Genomic DNA, 19,354 nt, shown 5'->3' on the forward strand with positions numbered 1-19,354 from the left:
CTGCTGCTGTCACCAGCTCTGAATCCGTGACTATCTAACGTGGAGGATAAATCGTCCATTTTCTGGTACCATCTGATGAACTCCGTGTTAATATCCACCGTGTGTTCAGAAACATGCTGTAAAGAACGGGCGAGCGTCAGTATCTGTTGTCCACGATACTAATTCGTCAACTTAACCACTTCGTTTATCTTAAATGCTAGGTGGATCAGTGATGACTTGCCGACTCCAGTCTACCAAGCGGGTGCGTGAGAATCTATGCTTGAAGACACCTAGTCGGAACCTTGGACAAATCTATCACTGCTAGTTGACTGCAGCTGTCTGATATCCATTGCATATGGCCGTGATGCACATGGAAGGGCGATCAGTTTGCTTTTGAGACAAAAGAGCCATATAGATACACTAACGATATTGTAACGATGCCAGTCATCTTTAGTCATCCGATACTCTTACACCTCAATGCGACACCGCGTGAGACATACGGGTCCACCTCGTTTACCACTTTGATCCACGGTAATTCGTGTTCCGTGGATTACAAGGAACCATGCAATCGCACCATGCTCATCATGCTTGCAGTGCAGTCGGCGTTTCGGTAGACAGCCTAGATCTATATCTCGGTACCAAACAGGAGGTGGCATAACGATAGACATTCATTCCAAGGTGAGGGAAACGGCATTTCCTCTCGTATTCTTATCCTTAAAGTCGTGCCCTGCACCCACCAGTATTAACGGCAATGAAGTCTGCATATGTGAAACACATCATGGCCGCAGTAGCGAAAATGATGTCGTCAAGCGTTCTATTACACTAATATTCCGCAGTCTCGTGGTCTGGGTCTGTGATGGTATCAGTGGCGAGGTGGGAAATGAAACATTAGTTTCCGCACATGTACATTGTACACAAAGCTCGAGCGCTCATTCATTGAGCACCGTCGGCAGACCGGCCAACTTCATTTTAACTCCGATTTCCAACAAGTAATCGAGACACTGTTTATGACTAAGCTTCAGCCTGAATCCGAAAACACGTTAACTGACCTCTGTTTGGGTCTTGGCTTTCTGCCAATCGTCGCCTGACGAAGTAAATTCGACACTAGAAAACAAGATGATGGCTGATGACATACCCCAGACATAGATACCGTGCCGCAGAACGAGAATACCAGCGGCACTGGGGTACTTCTCCATGGCCTCTTTCATGCTGTCCTTCAGGTCTTCCTCGTTAGGAGTATTGTCGATGATTGGGACCTCGAGGGTGTCAAGGTATGACAGGGTCGAGCCGTTACCACCAATTCGGAACACCTTTGATCATCTTTCCAGAGATCAGTGGTGGGATAATAGGAAATAAAATACTCGATACCTCCTGCAAACAAGATCAGCATAGGGAGATTTCACATGCTAGCTCAACTTACTTGATGAGAAATCCTGAACATCTTCTCTTTCTCCCAGAGCAGTGTTGCCATCACCGCATTTTGAGAATGAGTGTGTATGCACGAGCCAGCGTTACGAATCGTAAAAGCATTCCAGAAGAGCGGGGTGCAGGCAGACTCTTTCAAGTTCAACTTTGGGCGACGAAGGAAAATCCTATCGGTATGTGGTGAAGGCTCCGCCTGAGGATACGGAAGGACGAATATATGCGAAGGCTGGATACGCTCTTTCTGTACGCCTGAAGGGGCGATGTACACTTTATCGCTACCGCACACTGATCAGCACGAGCGGGATGTAGCTGATAACGAACGAACTGACTCAGTACGAATACAGATACCTCCACCAGTGCCCGTCACCCATCCCAATCTGTAGAAGGATGCGCATAGCTCTGATATAAGATTCGCAGGCTGGTTAGCGGCCGCGGTGCGGTTCGCGATCAGTGTTGCAGATTTGGGCAGGGATTTAAAAATGGCTTACATGCAGAGGATCGGTGGACGTTACAAGAGCATCTCCCTGTTCTACGCTCGTGGTCATCGTATTCGTCTTATCAGCTAGATTACTGGCAGGATATCAACCTCACTTAGCGCTACGAATCGAGCAAGCAATTGATTGCATATGTGTATACTTACCTTTAAAATCACCTAGGAGTGCAAAAAAATGGGACAGCGTCTATAGTAGTCGAAATCGTCGTATCATGTCACAGATCGATTGCAGATCGATATCAGTAACATGAAGAAATTAAGTATGATGTCATTTGTTTGTTCTAGAATTTCACCTTGCTGTACCGTACTTGTTCAACTTGAATGTCTTGCTTTTGTCTTCCCTACCCAACGCTCGCGAAGATCATCACCTGTGCATGATCGTAGTAGATCCTCACGAACTTCGATAACATCATCAAACCTTCTTCGTCTCGTTCGCTCACTCTCGGCGCGAGATTTGTCAATCCCCCAGTCTGGTCTCGTTTCTTCTCGGTCCTCTCCATTCCAGAATGCGAGACCCCGGCTTCATGCTTAGAAGGTCTATCATTCTCGTGATTTGGGGCTTATGAGCTCCAGGACGTAAATTAAAATTGCAGACGCTTAGACTTGTTCGGACTCCGGACCTCACCACAAGACGAAAGTTAACTCGGAAACTCTCATCACACACATGTACGTCTTTCCACTACCATTCCAATCACGATCTGCCCGCGGTTTCTTCGCAACAAGTTACAAAGGTGACAAACCGCTTCCGATGGGTCATAATCACGTGACATCAACATAAAGTACGCACAGGAACTCGAATTTGAATTTGGTTCTTTGAATTCCACCATGAGCTTCATCAGAGCCAGACTCCTATAATGCCCATCGGTGTGTGTGAGAGAGAGCTGTCGACGGCCACAGACCAAACACAACTGTGGCCGTCGGATGTCGGGGTCTCTCTTATGTTAGTACACACCCGCCGATGGGTAGGAATCTGGATCTTTGCATGTATTCTCAGCTAATGAATGTCTCTCCTTTTTCAGATCGATGCGAGTTTCATGTTCTAGAAGACGTTGCAATCCACTCTATGGGTTTCCTGCATCTCAGCAAGAACTATCACGGCGGTACTTCCGACCAATTTCAGCCTGTGCACATGCGATCCTGGGGCGCGGTTCTTCACTGGTTCATCACTTGGTAATCAGGAACATTTTTAAGCTGTGTCAAGAAGGCTGTACTGATTTCCGGAGAACTTCCGACCTATGACGTTCGAGTATTGTCTTAAGTGCATAGCCTCGAGGACTTGCTGTATTCTATACATTACCAACCATAAAAGACAGTCCTACAAGGCACACACCATACACACCTACCGTCGCGCATCTTTCGCACTATGCAGTCAACGACAACGCCGGTCAATCCTGCCCCACATAAATCATACAATTTCAGCCTGGAGGATATGAAAAACACGAAAATATTCAATAACCAACCAGCTTCTCCTCTGTACTCTGTGGTCACCGACATAAAGTCGGACAAGCGCACTGACATCTTTGATGCTCGTGCAAACCGCCTGTTGGCTCGAATCGACAGGAGGGATATCCTGCCAGACACCATCACATTTCCCGACAGAAATGGTGGCTCTTCAATATCCCTTAGTAAATGGTTACATAAAAGCAAGCTTGAGAATGGACAGTACGTGTACTGGCGTAAGTGAGCTCAGTCCAGGGACTGACGTGTCTACAGTCATATCCACTCCATTGAGACTGCACATGGAACTTACGTTTGGAAGTCAGACGCCGCTTATCGACTGGCTGTAAGTCAACACGCGACACATTGCATTTGTGCCACTTTCTGACGTTTACTCTGTGAATTACGTTCTGCCAGTTGTATCGGAAGGGTGACATGTCCAAACCTGTGGCACACCTCCAAGAGGGATCACGAACCCAAAACTTTGCGGTAATCATGCAAGGAGAAGCGGAGCTCATTCGCGACGACGTCATCGTGTCCTTCTTGCTTCTTGAACAACGCCTAAGAGTGTCTGAAAAGAATATGGACGTTGGAGGGGGCAAGTTTGAGCAAAATCAAATAGTGTTGGGACATCACGTTAATACGCCGTGATTCCCTGAACGTGGATCTACGTCACGGTTGGAGCGCTTAGGTCTGGGAAGCCATGGATTTTCTTAGGGTAACGTGAACTCGTCTGCAGCTGAAGGATGATACCATTCTTTGTAATTGTATATGGGCGCGCACGCGTAAACTTGAAGCCAGAACTTGATCCATATTTTTAGGTATAAATACAATATTGTCGATCACCTAAGTTGAGCAGGCGAGAATATGTCCAGGACCATCTCCTATTCATCCCCTCCAATAATTTGGTTTCATAAAAGGCATCGGGGTGACGATGGCCTTCCTCAGTTTGTTTCGGACGTCGATTTCAACCTCGGTGCCCTTCTTGTGGAAGCCAGACTTCACATAGCCCATCGCAATGTTTTTCCCAAGGGTCGGGGAGGGAATGCCTGACGTGACCGTGCCAATCAATTCTTTTTCTGGGGATGAATATATTTGAGCACCCTCTGGATAGCAGTTATTAGGATCACATCTGCGAATAAACGGTAGGAACTGTTCTCACGTCGCGCGGGTGCAGCCATCCACTACGAAGCCCACTCGGCGTCTCGGAGGGCCATCTTTCAGATGTTTGCGCACCCCTTGCGCACCAATGAAATCTCCGGTCTCTTTACGTTCCTTGCCTGAACAAATAGTCAGCTTTACCACATCGTTCTCACGCAAAGAGGATTTTCACCAATGACCCAAGTCAAGCCAGCCTCGACAGGAGTAGTGCTCTCGTCCAGGTCATTACCATATAAACACATGCCAGCTTCTAGACGTAGGGAGTCCCGAGCACCCAGTCCCGCCAGTTGCACTGGGGCATTGCAGAGCAATTTGGTAACATCCACTGTTTGAGATGGTGGTATCGAGATCTAAAATTTTATGAGGAAGCATTCCTTCAAAGTAGCCAAATATTACCCACCTCAAACCCGTCTTCGCCAGTATAGCCTCCCCGAGCAACGTGCAAGTTGAAACCCTCGATGGGCACGAAAGCAGACTTGCCAAATGTTAGCTCACGTAAATCGAAAGGAGGTCAAGCTCTGCAGATACTGCGCCGCCGCAGGACCTGAAACACAGTCAGAGGTTAGAGAAATCTACCACGTCAGGCTGACCTTGCAATGCGACAAGTCCCCAATCTTCCAAGACCTCGTGCTCCACCTTTCCTCCTTTTGCTCCATCACTAGCATTCCATTCTTCAAGCTTCTCCTTGAACCACGTGAGATCTCTGTCCCGTCTTCCAGCATTCGTCACCACGTAATAAGCGTCTTCTGAGTGCTTCGTAATGACGGTGTCGTCAATGATACCGCCATTTTCATTCAAGAGAACAGATAAGGTGGAGCTATACGGCGCGAGCGACGTTAGCGATGAGGGTGTCAACCACTCCAAAAAAGCCGTAGCGGAATGCCCACGGAAACTAAACTTGCGTCAGTTTGCGGTGCGGTAATAATGAAGGTAAAACAAAACCCACTTGGATTGCACCATGTGTCCAACATCGAACAAACCGGCATCGGTACGGACATGGGCATGACTGGCACCTAGAAACAAATCATTAATACGATGCTTCTCTAAGCCGACTGTGACCGCACCTTGGCCAACATTCCCGTAGGTAAGAGGCATCTTATACCCGGCAAAAGGAACCATTTTTGCGCCATTGTCGATATGAAAGTCGTAAAGACCTGTTTTCCTGAGGGACTGAATAGAATTCTGTAAAGATAATATTCGACCTAGCAAGTTCTCAACGACTTACTCCTTCTGTGGACGCTGCGAATCCTCGAAGGTTGATCCAACCTGCTAAGCTACGGGGGGCTCGACATCTTGATCCAGAGAGAACAAAATGTCGGGCTGTGCTCGTAGACAGTGCACGAACGGTCGACATATGATACAGTAGTCTAAAGATAAGCTGTGAATGAACTGCGGACTTAGTCTCTTTCCGTCAATTCCGTCAGAAGTCAAGTTGGGTGGGAGTATTAATATTTGTACACAGACCACACTCTGAGACAAAGACCTTCACAATTCGTCACATACATAATACCGCACGAGCTCTACGGTATGCATAAAGTTCCTCCTCCGTATGCACCCTAGGCGAAGGCGTGTAGAAAACATCAGGCTGATCCAGACCGCTAGTCTTACTAGTGCCGGTATTACCCTTCGAAGTTCCGAAGTTGAACGAACTGAATCAACTGATTACGCTCAAATTCTCCCGAATTTGTGAAACCATGCTTGCGAAGTCCATTATCAACATTGGGGCATCCAGTTTTTCGTGACGGGACACCTTGGGACATACTGAGTCTGAAACTCGATTGTTATGGATGTTGGAGTCCGACGCACAGGACCCTCGGCGGATGATAGATGATACGTGTCTAGATCATCATCATTTTCATTATGAAGATATCAAACTGGCGACTTACAGGTACGTACTAATCCGATTAAGATATAAGACAGTGACGTTTGCCTTCTGTTATTCGGTCAGAGTTACTGGCACCCCTCTCACATCTCACTATGGACTCTGCAGCAACGCTCGTCAATCCCGCCCCGCCCACATCCTACTTCATGACCACCACTAATCTAAAGAATGCCACAATTTACGCGCACCCGGCTGTGCCACTGTACACGATCACCAGCGATGGGAAACAAACAAAAATCAACGACCGCCGTACTCCTGGGCGGACCGTTGCCATTTTTCACCGGCGAGAAATTCTCCCAAATACCGTTTCATTTCCAGAACGGAGTGGTGGTGCACCGATCAGCGTGCAAAAATGGCTCCGAAAAACCAAACTTGCAGACGGAACGTAAGCCGTACTTTGCCAGCGAGGCGGCCTTTAGATAATTCATGAACTGGCTACTGTAGAACCGCTTTTGTTATGGTGACCGATTACGGTCCATACGTGTGGAAGGTGATTTCAAGCCACCGTCAGAAGGTGAGACTCTTCTTCAGAAAACAGGACAAGAGAGCCTTTCCTTACCATTGCCTTCTATCCCATAGGTTTACGCTCAGTGTGATTTGGATAGACCAATAGCATCGTGTTCATTGCATGCCACTCTGTCAAATGGAAACCCGGCATTTTTACTGGAGTATGATGCGGAACCTTTACGAGAAGATATTCTAGTGGCTTATCTACTCCAGAGGCAACGAGTAATGTCAGAGGATAGGCTTATCGACGTTTTTGTGGGATCCCCAGCGTAGACAAGACCTCGTGGACATTATTATAGGATTTAGGATGTCTCGAAAGTACAGTTTGCTTATTTCACTAGGGATTTACTTATGTCGCATATAATTCAGTTTTTCTACCGCTGACCGTGGGACCGACTAGTCCACCAGGGTATTGAGTTGCGAGAGGTTGCTAGGTTTTCCGGCGAGCCAATATGTTTGCGCCAGCAGCCATGCGGCCGGGATCGAGCTCTCGCTACAGTTGGGCTATGCCAGCGCAACACGAATCGAGGTATTTCAAATACCTTCAATTCACGTATTCAACGGCAATCATTTTCGCAGTTCCTGCTCACATTTCCTGTATGTGATTCCCTCCAAGGTTCCGCTAACGCTGAGCGCCTTAGGCTCGTTGAGCCATATAATGTGTCAAAGGCAATTATCCCTCGTTCATTTGCAGAACAACGTGGATCCGTCAAAGCAGAAGGTAGTTCCGTAACAGTGTGTTTTACACACTCCAAACTGCGATACAGCCATGGAAAAACTATCTGGGCAAAGGAGTTTTGCAGACATGAGCTCGCAGTAACCGTCGAGAAATTCAAATTCAGTTTGATTAGGAACCCTAACCCCATTTTTAGGTTTACCTTCTCTTTGTTTGCAAACGCTACCATCGAACTTACCGCCATCGACATCCATGTCATCCACAACTCTAGGATCAATTAACATATCATGCGAAGAAGGCCTTGATGGTGTTGACGGATCAGCCAGATTCTCTTTCCGCCCTTCTTGTTCAGCTCTTGCTTCAGTCAGTGGTCCAATTGCGGCACGTCTGGCTGCTGAGCATCCTGCTCGCGCAACTGTCGAAGTGCACGTCCGTCCGCTCTCATCAGTGCCAGGAACCGCGGAGAAGTCTCGTGGAATGGCGCTACGAGAGATCGTAGAACGCTCGTGTCTTCTCGCACAACATCCCCGCACTCTCATCCAGCTCGTTGTTCAAGCCCTAACGACCCCGACCCCGGGTTACGCCCTTCTCGCAGCCGAGATCAATGCATGCACGCTCGCTCTCATTAATGCCGGCTCAATCTCGATGCGTGGAGTGGTTTGCGCGGTTCCTGTTGGTAGAGTGAGGAAGGGGAGCATAGTTTCCATGGAGGTTGACCCAGCCGATGATGCTGTGCTTGAGGGTGGTGGATGTTTTGCTTTCCTGTTTGGATTTGCCCTTTCAGGGCCGATAAAAGGAAGTGCTCCACCTTGCGAAGATATTTGGTCAACCTATAGCGCTCGCCCTGGAACGTCGTTTGAGGAGGCTGAGCTTGTGAGGGCCAAAGAGGTGGCACGGGAAGGCGCAGCGGAGGTGTGGCAATCCATGAAAAATAGCATACGTCTTCAAAAAATGGTAGGAGAGACGCAATCACCAGAAGTCGATATCAAGATGGAAATATAAGCGCTATCAAACGAAGGGCTGTACATAGAAATCGTGCGTCTCCATCGTTCCATTCACTCAGTTGTTCAAGAAGTCAGCTCTTCTCTATCAGACTTCATATCAAATTCCCGCTGTTGACCTAGATGTTGCATCTAGCTCGCCGCGTTATTGGAGAGGGAAAATATTAACGCCGTGGCTGTAATTTTCTCTACGGATGGGGTAGTTCCGCTGCTGTGGTTGTTCATTAATTACAGCCTGCTAGGTATGCTGAACGTGTTCACGGATCTCTGGGTATGTTCACCCAGATGACCACCGGTGGAGGTAGGGTAACTAAACCCTCGTATGTCGAGCACTGAAGCCACGCCTTCCGCTCTCCCCACGAATCGGTAGCCACGCTAATCAATTTGCAGTGCGCGGAGCGATGACCCGCGCAACTTTTGTGCTCGCGTATTTCGACGTTGTTCACATCCCGTCCCACCGTCTGGAAAACATGTGTGCATCGGGTTTACCCTGACCTCTGTACCAGTGCTAAGCAGTGTAGATGGCTTGGATGCGGGACTTTCTTAGTACCCTATCTTGCCCACAAGTCTGCAGGTGATGCTTACCACGTCATAGATCAGATATTTTTGTAAATGATGTCACGTTGGCGCAGTTTTGGGGGCGCAGTGCCAGCGTGAATGTCCCACCAATGTTATTTTAGATTTCAACTCTACTTTGTTTCAGGGTTCAGCTATTTTCTGAAGTCAGGGTACGTAGGCGCTGCTCCCTGTGACAGCGAGGACAATCTACGTACCTCAAATGGGCAACTCCACAGGTTTGAAGCCCATGACCCATTGCCCTCGAAGTCATGCAAGGGAAGTATGTACTTACTTACCTATTGTGAGGCGCATCGTCGAACGTGAATAGTGAGCCCACATATGATTAAGCGCTAGCGACCAAATCCGATATAGACTTTGCGGGCAGCGACTTCAGAACTGCCGCATGTGTTCTAAATATATGATCGTACGGTGTTCATTTAAGTTCCCTAACCCGTCGCCACCGGCAAACTCAGAGATGAACTCACGTCATCCCGCAATGAGGATCAGACACATCAACATGCGTGCTCGTCGTGATCTTTGACACTTGAGAATCTGCAGAAGGGTGATGGTGTTGAGCAACGTGCTGAGGCCTGTGACACTGGCATCGACAATATGACAACGCGGCCTGCGCACACTCACCATTGGGACATGGCAGGGCATACGACGGATATGAAGAATTGCGGGTGAATACAGCAGAACAAAGCAAACGATAACATACAAACTCCAGGAACCCGAGTTTGGCGGTGAGTACCTACCAGTAGTACTACAGTAACGAAATATAGCTCGTCAATCTCCGGTTCATGCAGTCTTAGGACTACGGTACCTAAGTTCGTAAGGTCGTAACAAGTGAGACGCTCAGAAATCTAGTTCAATAAGGTGAGAGTGGAGTTTTTCCATTGTAGGACGTTCTTGGGGAGACAACCAGCATTGCTGGATAATGCCCCATTGAGCATTGTTGACGCATGAGCTATCTGGTTGCACTGGCTTGACCCCTGTGGATATCGCAAAGAAAATTTGTGTATCACGGTGGAAGTAATGATAAGGGACTTTGCCAGAAAGGACCTAGAGAGAGGCTGAGGACAGCTTGATTGACGCGCAAAGATACGCACTTGAAGCATGATACATCCAAAGGAATATACGTCACCTTGAGTACTGGGAAATCCTACAAAATTGCTTGATTTGTCGGGCACTTGGAAGAGCTCTGGTCCGATCCATCTCACCGCCCCTCCAATGGAAGAAGAGAAATGAGACTCGCTGGAAAACTCCATCAGTAGAGCTGCCATTCCGAAGTCGGCCACACATGCTCGTCCGGAATCGTCGATGAAGACATTCGACTAAAACAAAGTATTAGTTTCACCCGATAATATCGAGTGATCCATACCCCAGAAAGACTTCCGTGAATAACGCCATGGTCATGCACTGTCGCAAAAGTTTAAATTGGCACGAGTAAAGAAAAGGTCAAGGCGTACGATAACGAACTCCGGAAATGACTTCCAGGAGCTGTATAATCCCGTCAAGGGGGTCAGAAATCGTCAGATGTGTGATAATCACTCACCCTTGCCTTTCTGGTTGAGGCAGTGATCTGATGGTCGCTTTGCTCCAAGTAACGTGTAAGAGTACCATTCTTCATCCACGGGCATACCAAGGCTGGTAAGGGACCAAATCCAAGTGCCATCCCGAAAACTGGTAAGATGTTATCGTGATCCAATCGTAGCCATCCTTCGATTGCTGTACCCAGTCTCTGGATATCCCATTGAGTACACGGAAGGAAGTCCGATTCCGAAGGACTCGCCTTGCTCTTCCCTTCCCTGTTCAAATCATTTCCATGCACCCTAACAGATTTAACTGCTACCTGCAGTTTGCCAATTAACGCACTCTGAAACATCTTTGAGACATAGATACCTCGATGGCCCCGGAATCCCTCATCCAGCTGCACTTCCACACATCAAAATACCCTCCGTATGCTGTAGGATATGGTCCCTTTCCTTCTATTTGTCCCGTAAGAATGCTATTGTAATTGAACAATGTTAAATTGCTGTTGAAACGAGTAGAACGAATGGTACCTTCGTGCTCGCTGCTCTGCGGAATACCCAGCCTAATTCGAATGCAAAACACATCAGTATATTCTTGAATTCAAGAGCTATGCGAATGACTAAGGGTGTCACGGTGCTGGTCGAGCTTGAGCATAGAAAAAAAAAGTAAAACTTGCCTGATTTTGCCACAAGCCTGAGAGAGGCAGCTGTTGGAGGAATCCCAGAATGGCTCCAAACCATGATCGCGATGAAGCACGGTCGTCGCGTTCAGACATTACAGTGAGGCCAAATCCCAGTACCTCAGGAATGAGGTTCGAGAAAAATGCGAAGAGCAGTACTTATAGCAATTGGGCGCTTCCGCATTCGAGTTTAAATTAGGATATTCACATAATTCACAATACTAGTGGGTAATTGAATCGCCTAGTGATGCTGCACCTTCGTTTCGCCTGTGTATCGGCGGGTTGCGGACTTGAGAAGAGGAATGGCTGCGAGCATTTCAACTTCAGAAGCTTCAACGTTGGTTGCTGTTTAGGAAGGCAGATATAAGTATCATTCTCAAGCATTGCGCCACTGGCAGCGCTGGGCTTGAAGTTATTGCCGCGGTCTGCCGCGGTATACCGGCGAAACTAACCTAATAACTCAGCGCTTGATAGAAACTCGAATACAGGATCAAAAATAGTATCCAATGTAACTACTTTATAGCTTGCCAAGGTTCCGTGCATCGTCCAACTCTTTTTTGATGAATTCAGCTACGTCCTTCACTGTCACAGTTCGTTCTTGCTTCTGACGCCAGCAGCGTCTCATGAATTGCCAATGGCGGTCATCAATAGGAGGTTCGGGATGTCGCAGAGGTTCCTCGCCCTTAAACTTCTCACTGATGACCATAAAATCGGTCCAGGTGTCGTAGGGCACGCGGCCGGAAAGTACCTGCGTTGCGGAGTTAACATGCAGATTGGCAATTTAATACCACAGCGGTGGCTGGCTGACTTGCCTGCAGTATTACACAACCCACAGAATAAATATCGCTCTTTATACACGCACGGCACGAAGATCCGTCTGGCAGGGGAATCAGTAATTCTGGTGCAGCCCATCGTACATTCCCTGGCTTGCAGGATGTGAAGTACGATTGTCCAGTGAGCTCCACATCCAAGACTGAGAGGCCAAAATCCGATAAAAAGGGCTCTCCCCGTCCGTCAATAAGTATGTTCGACTGTAGGTTTGAAAATGTCAGTTTACGAGTTAATATTACGGTTCACGAGCATACCCCTGTGATGTCGCCGTGTATGACCTCTTGCGAATGAACTAAAGGCCCGTCCATCAGAATATGCTGGCGTTTGTCCGAGAGTGCTTACGGTATGAGACTGCTGATACCAATCCTTGGAGCTTAGAGCGAGGGATATATATAAGTTGGCCTTATTTGGTGAAGTGGGATGGATTAGGTATCTTACAATGTGGAATCTCTGCGCCAGAGAGAGATCTTTATTCAATTCCAGGTAAACATTGAGTGGGCCATGCTCAACCCACGGACAAACTAGGGCTGGAAGAGGACCAAACCCCCATGTAAGTCCAAGGAGCGGTAAAATGTGTACATCCTTGAGGGCCGCCCATATTTTTGCCTCGCTGCATAGACGCTAAGATAATATGAGATCGTGGGATCACAAGGGATGTCGATGCCTTACCCTGCTCTTCTTCTCTCTGTCTTTGACATCGCCCTGAATCCTGATTGCTTTCACAGCGACCTAGAGGACAGTTAACAAGTGTGAGACCGATGGGTGTAGTTCAGACGAACCTGCTTGTTATCGTTGACCCAGATACATTTCCATACATCACTGAATCCGCCATTGCTGTCAGCGAAGGCACCCTTGTTCTTGATCTGACCACTTAGGTCAGGAAGACCATCTATGACGAGTAGGACACTAATTCGTCATGATTTAGAGTGGAACATCAGAATCGCTAGGTCACCAACATTGGTTTATCGGTTTCGTGGCTTGTAACCGGCTCTGATGCCGCCAGGTGATGTATGATGTCCATGCGAGGTTGATCCTGCAGCAAAAAAATCAACATGCTGCTCTTGATGGAGGAAATTTAATTACACACTAGGGTATGTGGACCGGACTCCAACGGACAGCCATTCTCGGGAGGCTTGGAGGGCAGAATCCGACGAACCGCCTCCCAAAATAAGGTTGTGGACCACCCACGAGTTGGGCTAACTGGTGACTCGGCCTTCTGTTCTGACATCACGAAGCAACAGGGCAGGGAGAAGATGAGGGCAACACAAGTCCTTACTTCATCTTTTATGCCAGACGACAGGTCCTGGATTTGGTAGAGTGCTGATTAGCATGTTGACTTGCAAATTCTTGAGATACCGGTTCAACAGAACTCTAAGAATAAGATTTAGATGCATTGCAGGAGCGCTCACGGCAACAGTTCAATACTTCACCGTCCCGGATGGAGTGGTTGACGCTCTAGCCACGAGGTGATCAGCACTGAACAGTTTGGTTAAGACGAACAACGGCGCTTGTGAGCTTAGATAGTGGACGATCACCATCAGAACGATCCATGTCAGATACGCAAGGTGTCGTGACACTGGCTTCTTCGTGACGGATTTGGATGCTGTAACCATATTCGCGAGGCCATGCAGAGAAGACGACCTCATTGCATCAGTTGATGACATCCTGGCACGGATAACCGATCAGTGACTGGTTCACTGATACCGAATCAAGCGTTGGGGCCAGTAATATTGCATGGTCCTTACTATGTAAGAACTTCCGAGGATACAGAACTTAGTTCAAATGATGAGCGATGGTTCTTGTTGCACGAAAATAGGAAGTAAGGTCCGTACGATTAGGCATGATTCATGATAAGCCAGCCCCAACAGATTAATCGGAAGATGTTTCATGCTGTAAGATGTGGAGCTGGCCTTTGATGTACTCATCTACGTGCTGAACAGATGGTCTGTAGTCCTTGATTGACCAGCAGTTCAGAATGAAACCCCAATGGTGATCTATGATGGCGGGGGACTCAGAGCGCAACGGTTTTGTTCCGAGAGAAATTGCAACCACTACTTGTGCGTCCCGTTTGAACTCGGAGTATGGAGCCTTGCCCGTCAACACCTAGTGCAAGGGTTAGAATATTACATGAAAGGAATGTTGGTCAAACCTGGAACATGATACACCCAAACGAATATATGTCACTTTGTGATGTTGGGATTATGGTTGCACTATCTTCTTCGGGAATTGCAAGAAGTTCGGGTGCTGTCCACCGCACAGTGCCACTCAAGGCAGACGTGAAATAAGACGTGCCCACGAACTCCACGACTATGACGGAAAGACCAAAGTCAGATAGATGGGCCCTCCCATCAGATGAGATGAGGACATTGGACTTCAGATATGATCATTATCAGCGATGAATTCAGCAAACTACCTACTCACCCCAGTGAGATCGCCGTGAACAACAGAGCATGAGTGAACTGAAGCAAAACAACAATTAGCGACTATGCTGCAGAACAGAACAAGGTACCTACGGTATTGAAGACCCGCGGAAACATCACCGAGCTGTGAAGGCATGGGTAAACTTTCAGACAAATCATACGGTACGTACCAGTTGGAAACGATTGATCATGGACAAAGTCTCGCCAAGAGATTCAAGATAACATGAAAGCGATCCTTTGTCGTACCAGGGACAAACCAGTGCGACGAATGGGCCAAAGCCGGACACAGTGCCGTACAGTGGTACAACGTTATCGTGTCTAAGTCGCGACCAAACTTTAAGCTCGCGGCGAAGCCTCTATAATGACCAATAGGCGACGCTTATGAATTGGATGGAGCACGCTGACGAACCCTACTTTTTTTCTTCGTATCCTCTTCATTTACTGCTTGAGTCCTGATTGACTTCACAGCCACCTGTGGTATCGTCATCAGACTCGGACACGTTCAGAAAATTCGGGACTCGCTTACACCAACAATGGCACCATTCCTGTTCCATTTGCATCGCCAGATGTCACTCAATCCCCCGAAAGAGGTGGCATAAGAACTTGTACGGATCAATTGGCCGGTCAAATCAGGTAGGGTATCCATTCTGAACCAAGTCATCTTCAATACCATAGGTTGAAGATCTTTAGCTATAGGCCTCACCGGTTTTTTGGATCATTTAAATCCGAGTCGGGCTGTGAGGAACTGATGGTAGATACTCCAAGTGACAGTGCCCGGAATTGGAGTATCCGAAGCATTTTGGAGAAAAGTTGGGGCTTGGGTGTCCTTTCAACTGGCCCATGGGGTGGTGAACTTGCGGTGCAATTTTGCGCTGGCATTTCAGAAAGCGAACTCGATGAACTAGATGAGGATCTAGTACGTAGAACATCAACTGAGTTTCGACGTCCGGGTGCAGCCAAAGTTTCGGCAATCTGCTGTAGTATAAATCAGTTCTTTCGTAAATTGGTTAGAAAATGTACTGGAAGAATCACAATGGAAGGATCATAGTAAAGTCACTCACAGACTTGTGCTCCAGAATTCGACAACGATCATGAGACGGTCCGTCAACAGCATTCTTCGGAGCATTACCATGATCCGCGTTCAAGTCTTTACCAGTGGTTGGATCCGAGCTGGGAAGCCTCTCCGAGAACAGCACGCACAGAATGGACCGACACCACGAAAGAACGCTGATGAGGGACGAAGAGGCCATACTGCCTTACTGCACTTGGGGCAATCCGTAGAACACAGTAAGAATGGTTGGTGTGCATGAAATACACTTCCAGGTCTGTCCAAGTGACTCGAGCGCCAGGGTTTGGTTGTCAACACGCTGCAACTAAAACACACTGCAATTAAACCACATTCCATTTACATAACACAGCAGTAATAATCCATCAAATCCATCTATGTTAGCATGACAGAATGTTACTGGATACAATGGAGCAGTTACCTCAGTACCTGTGATTGACGGCCAGAAGCTGAAGCGTAATTTGATCATGGAGCCTCGAGGGTGAGTGCTGTAAGTGGTCACCTGCATGCAAGCAACGAGCTACATCAGCTGAGAGAACCTCTCTTTACGTTGACAATTTGAAGCTTTTCCTACCTTACCCTTCGTAGTGCATCTAGAGTTCCCCACTTGCTAGCTTCAATACGAACTTCTCTAGCCTCCCCTAGGCAGAATATCGTTACTTCTATATTATGCGATACCAAAGAGGTTTCCATGGGGTTCAGACCGGCAAATCTAGGGGCATCTCAACGATATCCTTGTGTAGTAGTACATATGTTTGCAGCAATAGTGATTACTATGCGTGAACCCTACCATCAAATAAAATATTATATCAATTGCGAGACAATCCTCATGCAGGCTGCTACCACATGGTCACTTTTTTGTACAGCGAAAATTCTTTGCCTCGTTACAGGCAGTGCTTCATTGCAGTTTTAGCGCCTCTGGCAGGTGTGAAAAATTCAAGACTCTGGTTAAGCCGGGCTGCCCTTAGTCTAGGGTTAAGGTTAATACTCTACTGACGCGAATTGATAGATCTTCCCACCTATTCCTTTAATGTCACCCACCACACCATACGTGCAGTCCGGGGAGCCTCTCAATGACTTCCTTCGTTCATTTTGGCAGCGGCAAGTAGACGCAGCAGAACAAGAGACGCCAGATTACAGGCATCCTCCACTACCGCTCGCACGCATTAAGAAAGTCATGAAGAGCGATCCAGATGTGAAGGTACGTCGCTCCGTCATAAACGGTGCGAGCTTTTACTGACTACGTTTACAAAGATGATCGCAGCAGACGCGCCCATCTTATTTTGCAAAGCATGTGAAAGTGCGTCTCGTGGTACCCTTTACGCCACAGAAACTTAATATTTCCATTCTCTTCCTGACTGTGTCGGGTAAAATTTCAACACCGCTCGCCCACCAAGTTTTTATATCTGAAATAACTGCTCGTGCATTTATCATAGCCGACTCAAATAAGCGTCGAACACTGTCCCGTGCCGATATTGCGAAGGCCCTCGCAAAATCAGACCAGTTCGACTTCCTGATCGATATTGTTCCAAGGGAGGAGGGACTTACGGGATTGACTCAGAGTGCTGGTGCCGTTGCCGGGGGATCTGGGTCAAATATGACGAACTTAGTCGCAGGTGTACGTGTTATCAATGCAGCTTGTCGTACCTCTCAATGAACTTCCATTTAGCCGAGCCAAGTTGCTCCCCATCAGGATTCTGAGCATCATGCAGGCGATGAGTCTGGAAATATGCCTTCTTCGGTGGTACTTGATCAGGTAAGGATTGTGATTCACTCTGTGGCGTTAGACCCTACTCTCTCACCCCCGAGGCCCTGTTCTCTCCCACTCCTGAGAACCGTGCAGCGTGTATGACGTTCTCACCCCCCTTTTCACAGCTGCAGTCTCTATTAGCGCCATCGAATGCAATGCACGCATCGTGACCTGTTCAAGCATCCATCAGTACATGGTTCACATCACGGATTTGAAATAGGGTTGCGCCGGGTTGCGCAGGAAGGTCTACATTTTTAGCAGGGTCTGCATCGGAGCGCATTGTGGTAGGACATTCAGCATCTGCTGTCATACCTACACCGGTTAGATTTGTCACACTCGGCGCGTATTCTGCTCCCACAGAAGCTTTCAATTAGATGGTGTGAACCAAGGGCCCTATCAGACGCCTAGTCAGCGCAGTCAGTGCTGTGGCATGCTGCATTCAAAACACACAGTCAACGTGCAACTGCGTGAGAAACATGGGCCAATGTTCTACTTTCAACCTCTTCCATCTTTCATCCCAGAAATACCCTAGAAGTCAGGAATGTTCGCCGAGATTTTCGGTTAGTGACTTGTAATTGTTCAAGCAAGCTCTTGGTTGATTTTGTGACCATCATATTTCTGGCTGATGTCAAGCACACTGCACTCGGGCTCTGCTAGCTCTTGGTGCAGATTTTATATTCATTCGATCGACTGAGTGGCTATAATCTGTTACCAACCACTTTGTGAGGCTCTTGCGTGATGAGTGGTGGGATTGCTTGTCAGATACAACAGAGTCCTCCTACTTCGTATCGTGATGTCGTGGCGTAAGTCTGCGACTCGTCACAAGCCTAGGACATAGCCAGCTATGAAGTGACATACGGAACTCGGTAGCGGTGAACTAAGATACTGACTTTAGATATCTGCCTGACAGCACAACATTCGGATGCGCACATATGGTGATGATATGGTGATCTCTGAAACTTTGGCTTAGAACCAGTCTTCAACATTGAGCCCGACACAGCCCCTCCTAACCAGCATCCCAATGTTGCCCTTCGGTGCCGCATCAGTATTTGGACCCGTCGAAAAACTATCGTTGAATGATCCCTGTTTGGTATAGTGTCGGACTTCTAGTCCTCTCCACCAATGAGAGCGCTCGCTTAAGCTAGGGAAAGCTTCAAATTGTCAACGTAAGAGAGGCCTCTCTCAGATGTGGGTCTTGGATGAAGATGATGTAACGCTACGGCCGAGAGTGGTCTCTGAATTAGTATATGCACCTGCATAGAAACCTCTCGGTTCCGGATCCAAACTCTTTCACAATAAGGGTTATCTGTTGAGAGACTCCTTTAAGTATTGGCTCTGTGACGTTGCGTATAGCCTTAATTTTTTTCCTGTACACCGTCTCTTGTTACTCAATCTAAACTGCTGGGTATTCGTAAGTACTCGATACGGTACACTAAAATTCGTGACTTACCGCGCATCTAATTAACTGACGCGAGTAATGTTTAGTCGAAGAAGAGTGATACCCGGTTTCTTCACTTACGGAGTCGGTCAATGTCCGCGGCAATGGATTGCAAGCGACTTCATCTTGTATAACCAGTCAAAGAAAGCGAGTAGCTCCCATCGAATTGCTTCTTCTGCAGGAGGAACGATTCTCTCCAAGTGAAATTTACTCGTTTGTAAAATTCATGCATGCTCCAGGTATGCGTATTACTTCCTGTACAGTGTATTTCGAGGAACTTACAGCTCTTTAACGTTTAAACCTCAAAACTCCCGAGGCGCAAGAGTTTTCCTGTGTCCTCGGATAGGCTGTATATTGCTCACTGCCGGGGATTTATTCAACGTTACGGTGCGAACTCGCCGAACTGGATCGCATAGCGCCTGTCCCAAGTGCCACGATTACTCACCAGGTAGGCTGTGGTTTGTAGTACTATTACGTTTGGTTATAATGCTGATCTTCAATCGGGATCATAGCAGAGA

The 19,354-nt window shown here is 47.6% G+C and overlaps 9 protein-coding genes across 9 annotated transcripts; 4 read left to right on the top strand and 5 right to left on the bottom strand.

The window, feature by feature from the left end:
* Positions 1–570: 570 nt before the first annotated feature.
* EDB91DRAFT_1160973 (Methylthioribulose-1-phosphate dehydratase) lies at positions 571–2,215 on the bottom strand. Its single transcript, XM_041319816.1, has 7 exons — positions 1,893–2,215; positions 1,734–1,822; positions 1,400–1,679; positions 1,115–1,289; positions 1,029–1,063; positions 881–980; positions 571–830 (listed from the first exon to the last, which is right to left on the bottom strand). Exons 1-6 carry the CDS (start codon positions 1,947–1,949, stop codon positions 909–911), a joined length of 708 nt encoding a protein of 235 aa, XP_041172338.1. The 5' UTR covers positions 1,950–2,215; the 3' UTR covers positions 571–830; positions 881–908.
* Positions 2,216–3,227: 1,012 nt separating this feature from the next.
* EDB91DRAFT_1330688 (uncharacterized protein) lies at positions 3,228–4,153 on the top strand. The gene is made up of 3 exons (XM_041325364.1): positions 3,228–3,559; positions 3,611–3,680; positions 3,752–4,153. The coding sequence occupies exons 1-3, from the start codon at positions 3,261–3,263 to the stop codon at positions 3,983–3,985; spliced, it is 603 nt and encodes a 200-aa protein (XP_041172339.1). The 5' UTR covers positions 3,228–3,260; the 3' UTR covers positions 3,986–4,153.
* A 69-nt stretch (positions 4,154–4,222) lies between these two features.
* Positions 4,223–5,849, bottom strand: EDB91DRAFT_1239320 (uncharacterized protein; the record flags this gene model as incomplete). The annotated part of the gene is made up of 8 exons (XM_041321838.1): positions 4,223–4,466; positions 4,497–4,614; positions 4,668–4,845; positions 4,896–4,985; positions 5,072–5,387; positions 5,442–5,508; positions 5,560–5,665; positions 5,721–5,849. The coding sequence occupies 8 exons, from the start codon at positions 5,847–5,849 to the stop codon at positions 4,223–4,225; spliced, it is 1,248 nt and encodes a 415-aa protein (XP_041172340.1).
* A 104-nt stretch (positions 5,850–5,953) lies between these two features.
* On the top strand, positions 5,954–7,268 carry EDB91DRAFT_1160989 (uncharacterized protein). The gene is made up of 5 exons (XM_041319817.1): positions 5,954–6,020; positions 6,098–6,383; positions 6,444–6,762; positions 6,822–6,891; positions 6,957–7,268. The coding sequence occupies exons 2-5, from the start codon at positions 6,356–6,358 to the stop codon at positions 7,155–7,157; spliced, it is 618 nt and encodes a 205-aa protein (XP_041172341.1). The 5' UTR covers positions 5,954–6,020; positions 6,098–6,355; the 3' UTR covers positions 7,158–7,268.
* A 275-nt stretch (positions 7,269–7,543) lies between these two features.
* On the top strand, positions 7,544–8,608 carry EDB91DRAFT_848427 (uncharacterized protein). The gene has a single exon (XM_041328595.1). The coding sequence runs from the start codon at positions 7,813–7,815 to the stop codon at positions 8,560–8,562; it is 750 nt and encodes a 249-aa protein (XP_041172342.1). The 5' UTR covers positions 7,544–7,812; the 3' UTR covers positions 8,563–8,608.
* An 884-nt stretch (positions 8,609–9,492) lies between these two features.
* On the bottom strand, positions 9,493–11,708 carry EDB91DRAFT_1161016 (kinase-like domain-containing protein). Its single transcript, XM_041319818.1, has 9 exons — positions 11,329–11,708; positions 11,183–11,214; positions 11,022–11,127; positions 10,912–10,971; positions 10,675–10,860; positions 10,589–10,619; positions 10,501–10,538; positions 10,229–10,453; positions 9,493–10,181 (listed from the first exon to the last, which is right to left on the bottom strand). The coding sequence occupies exons 1-9, from the start codon at positions 11,425–11,427 to the stop codon at positions 9,975–9,977; spliced, it is 984 nt and encodes a 327-aa protein (XP_041172343.1). The 5' UTR covers positions 11,428–11,708; the 3' UTR covers positions 9,493–9,974.
* A 74-nt stretch (positions 11,709–11,782) lies between these two features.
* Positions 11,783–13,551, bottom strand: EDB91DRAFT_848569 (kinase-like domain-containing protein). Its single transcript, XM_041328597.1, has 9 exons — positions 13,250–13,551; positions 13,119–13,195; positions 12,942–13,068; positions 12,832–12,891; positions 12,601–12,783; positions 12,505–12,535; positions 12,417–12,454; positions 12,144–12,362; positions 11,783–12,079 (listed from the first exon to the last, which is right to left on the bottom strand). Exons 1-9 carry the CDS (start codon positions 13,388–13,390, stop codon positions 11,849–11,851), a joined length of 1,107 nt encoding a protein of 368 aa, XP_041172344.1. The 5' UTR covers positions 13,391–13,551; the 3' UTR covers positions 11,783–11,848.
* A 216-nt stretch (positions 13,552–13,767) lies between these two features.
* EDB91DRAFT_848534 (kinase-like protein) lies at positions 13,768–15,159 on the bottom strand. The gene is made up of 7 exons (XM_041328596.1): positions 15,109–15,159; positions 14,997–15,054; positions 14,753–14,938; positions 14,676–14,706; positions 14,584–14,621; positions 14,312–14,533; positions 13,768–14,265 (listed from the first exon to the last, which is right to left on the bottom strand). The coding sequence occupies exons 2-7, from the start codon at positions 15,018–15,020 to the stop codon at positions 14,032–14,034; spliced, it is 735 nt and encodes a 244-aa protein (XP_041172345.1). The 5' UTR covers positions 15,021–15,054; positions 15,109–15,159; the 3' UTR covers positions 13,768–14,031.
* Positions 15,160–16,666: 1,507 nt separating this feature from the next.
* On the top strand, positions 16,667–17,500 carry EDB91DRAFT_1330690 (histone-fold-containing protein; the record flags this gene model as incomplete). The annotated part of the gene is made up of 4 exons (XM_041325365.1): positions 16,667–16,849; positions 16,903–16,948; positions 17,046–17,291; positions 17,328–17,500. Exons 1-4 carry the CDS (start codon positions 16,679–16,681, stop codon positions 17,498–17,500), a joined length of 636 nt encoding a protein of 211 aa, XP_041172346.1. The 5' UTR covers positions 16,667–16,678.
* Between the last annotated feature and the right edge of the window lie 1,854 nt (positions 17,501–19,354).

This window comes from Suillus paluster (assembly GCF_016628075.1).
Source record: "Suillus paluster strain FC165 chromosome Unknown EDB91scaffold_83, whole genome shotgun sequence".
Classification (NCBI taxonomy): Eukaryota; Fungi; Basidiomycota; class Agaricomycetes; order Boletales; family Suillaceae; genus Suillus; species Suillus paluster.

Coding starts and splice junctions, on each gene's coding strand:
- EDB91DRAFT_1160973 (XM_041319816.1), bottom strand. CDS start 1,949: ATGACCACGAGCGTAGAACAGGGAGATGCTCTTGTAACGTCCACCGAT. Junction 1,290..1,399: donor TGTTCAGGATTTCTCATCAA/GTAAGTTGAGCT, acceptor AGATGATCAAAG/GTGTTCCGAATTGGTGGTAA. Junction 981..1,028: donor AAGCCAAGACCCAAACAGAG/GTCAGTTAACGT, acceptor AGTCATAAACAG/TGTCTCGATTACTTGTTGGA.
- EDB91DRAFT_1330688 (XM_041325364.1), top strand. CDS start 3,261: ATGCAGTCAACGACAACGCCGGTCAATCCTGCCCCACATAAATCATAC. Junction 3,560..3,610: donor AGCAAGCTTGAGAATGGACA/GTACGTGTACTG, acceptor ACGTGTCTACAG/TCATATCCACTCCATTGAGA. Junction 3,681..3,751: donor ACGCCGCTTATCGACTGGCT/GTAAGTCAACAC, acceptor ACGTTCTGCCAG/TTGTATCGGAAGGGTGACAT.
- EDB91DRAFT_1160989 (XM_041319817.1), top strand. CDS start 6,356: ATGAAGATATCAAACTGGCGACTTACAG. Junction 6,384..6,443: donor ATCAAACTGGCGACTTACAG/GTACGTACTAAT, acceptor TTATTCGGTCAG/AGTTACTGGCACCCCTCTCA. Junction 6,763..6,821: donor ACCAAACTTGCAGACGGAAC/GTAAGCCGTACT, acceptor TGGCTACTGTAG/AACCGCTTTTGTTATGGTGA.
- EDB91DRAFT_848427 (XM_041328595.1), top strand. CDS start 7,813: ATGTCATCCACAACTCTAGGATCAATTAACATATCATGCGAAGAAGGC.
- EDB91DRAFT_1161016 (XM_041319818.1), bottom strand. CDS start 11,427: ATGTCTGAACGCGACGACCGTGCTTCATCGCGATCATGGTTTGGAGCC. Junction 10,861..10,911: donor ACAGGGAAGGGAAGAGCAAG/GCGAGTCCTTCG, acceptor TGGGATATCCAG/AGACTGGGTACAGCAATCGA. Junction 10,539..10,588: donor CATTTCCGGAGTTCGTTATC/GTACGCCTTGAC, acceptor CTTTTGCGACAG/TGCATGACCATGGCGTTATT.
- EDB91DRAFT_848569 (XM_041328597.1), bottom strand. CDS start 13,390: ATGTCAGAACAGAAGGCCGAGTCACCAGTTAGCCCAACTCGTGGGTGG. Junction 13,196..13,249: donor AGTCCGGTCCACATACCCTA/GTGTGTAATTAA, acceptor TTTTTGCTGCAG/GATCAACCTCGCATGGACAT. Junction 12,455..12,504: donor GGTATCAGCAGTCTCATACC/GTAAGCACTCTC, acceptor ACGGGCCTTTAG/TTCATTCGCAAGAGGTCATA.
- EDB91DRAFT_848534 (XM_041328596.1), bottom strand. CDS start 15,020: ATGAAGAGGATACGAAGAAAAAAA. Junction 14,939..14,996: donor AGAGGATACGAAGAAAAAAA/GTAGGGTTCGTC, acceptor TGGTCATTATAG/AGGCTTCGCCGCGAGCTTAA. Junction 14,707..14,752: donor TGATCAATCGTTTCCAACTG/GTACGTACCGTA, acceptor ATGCCTTCACAG/CTCGGTGATGTTTCCGCGGG.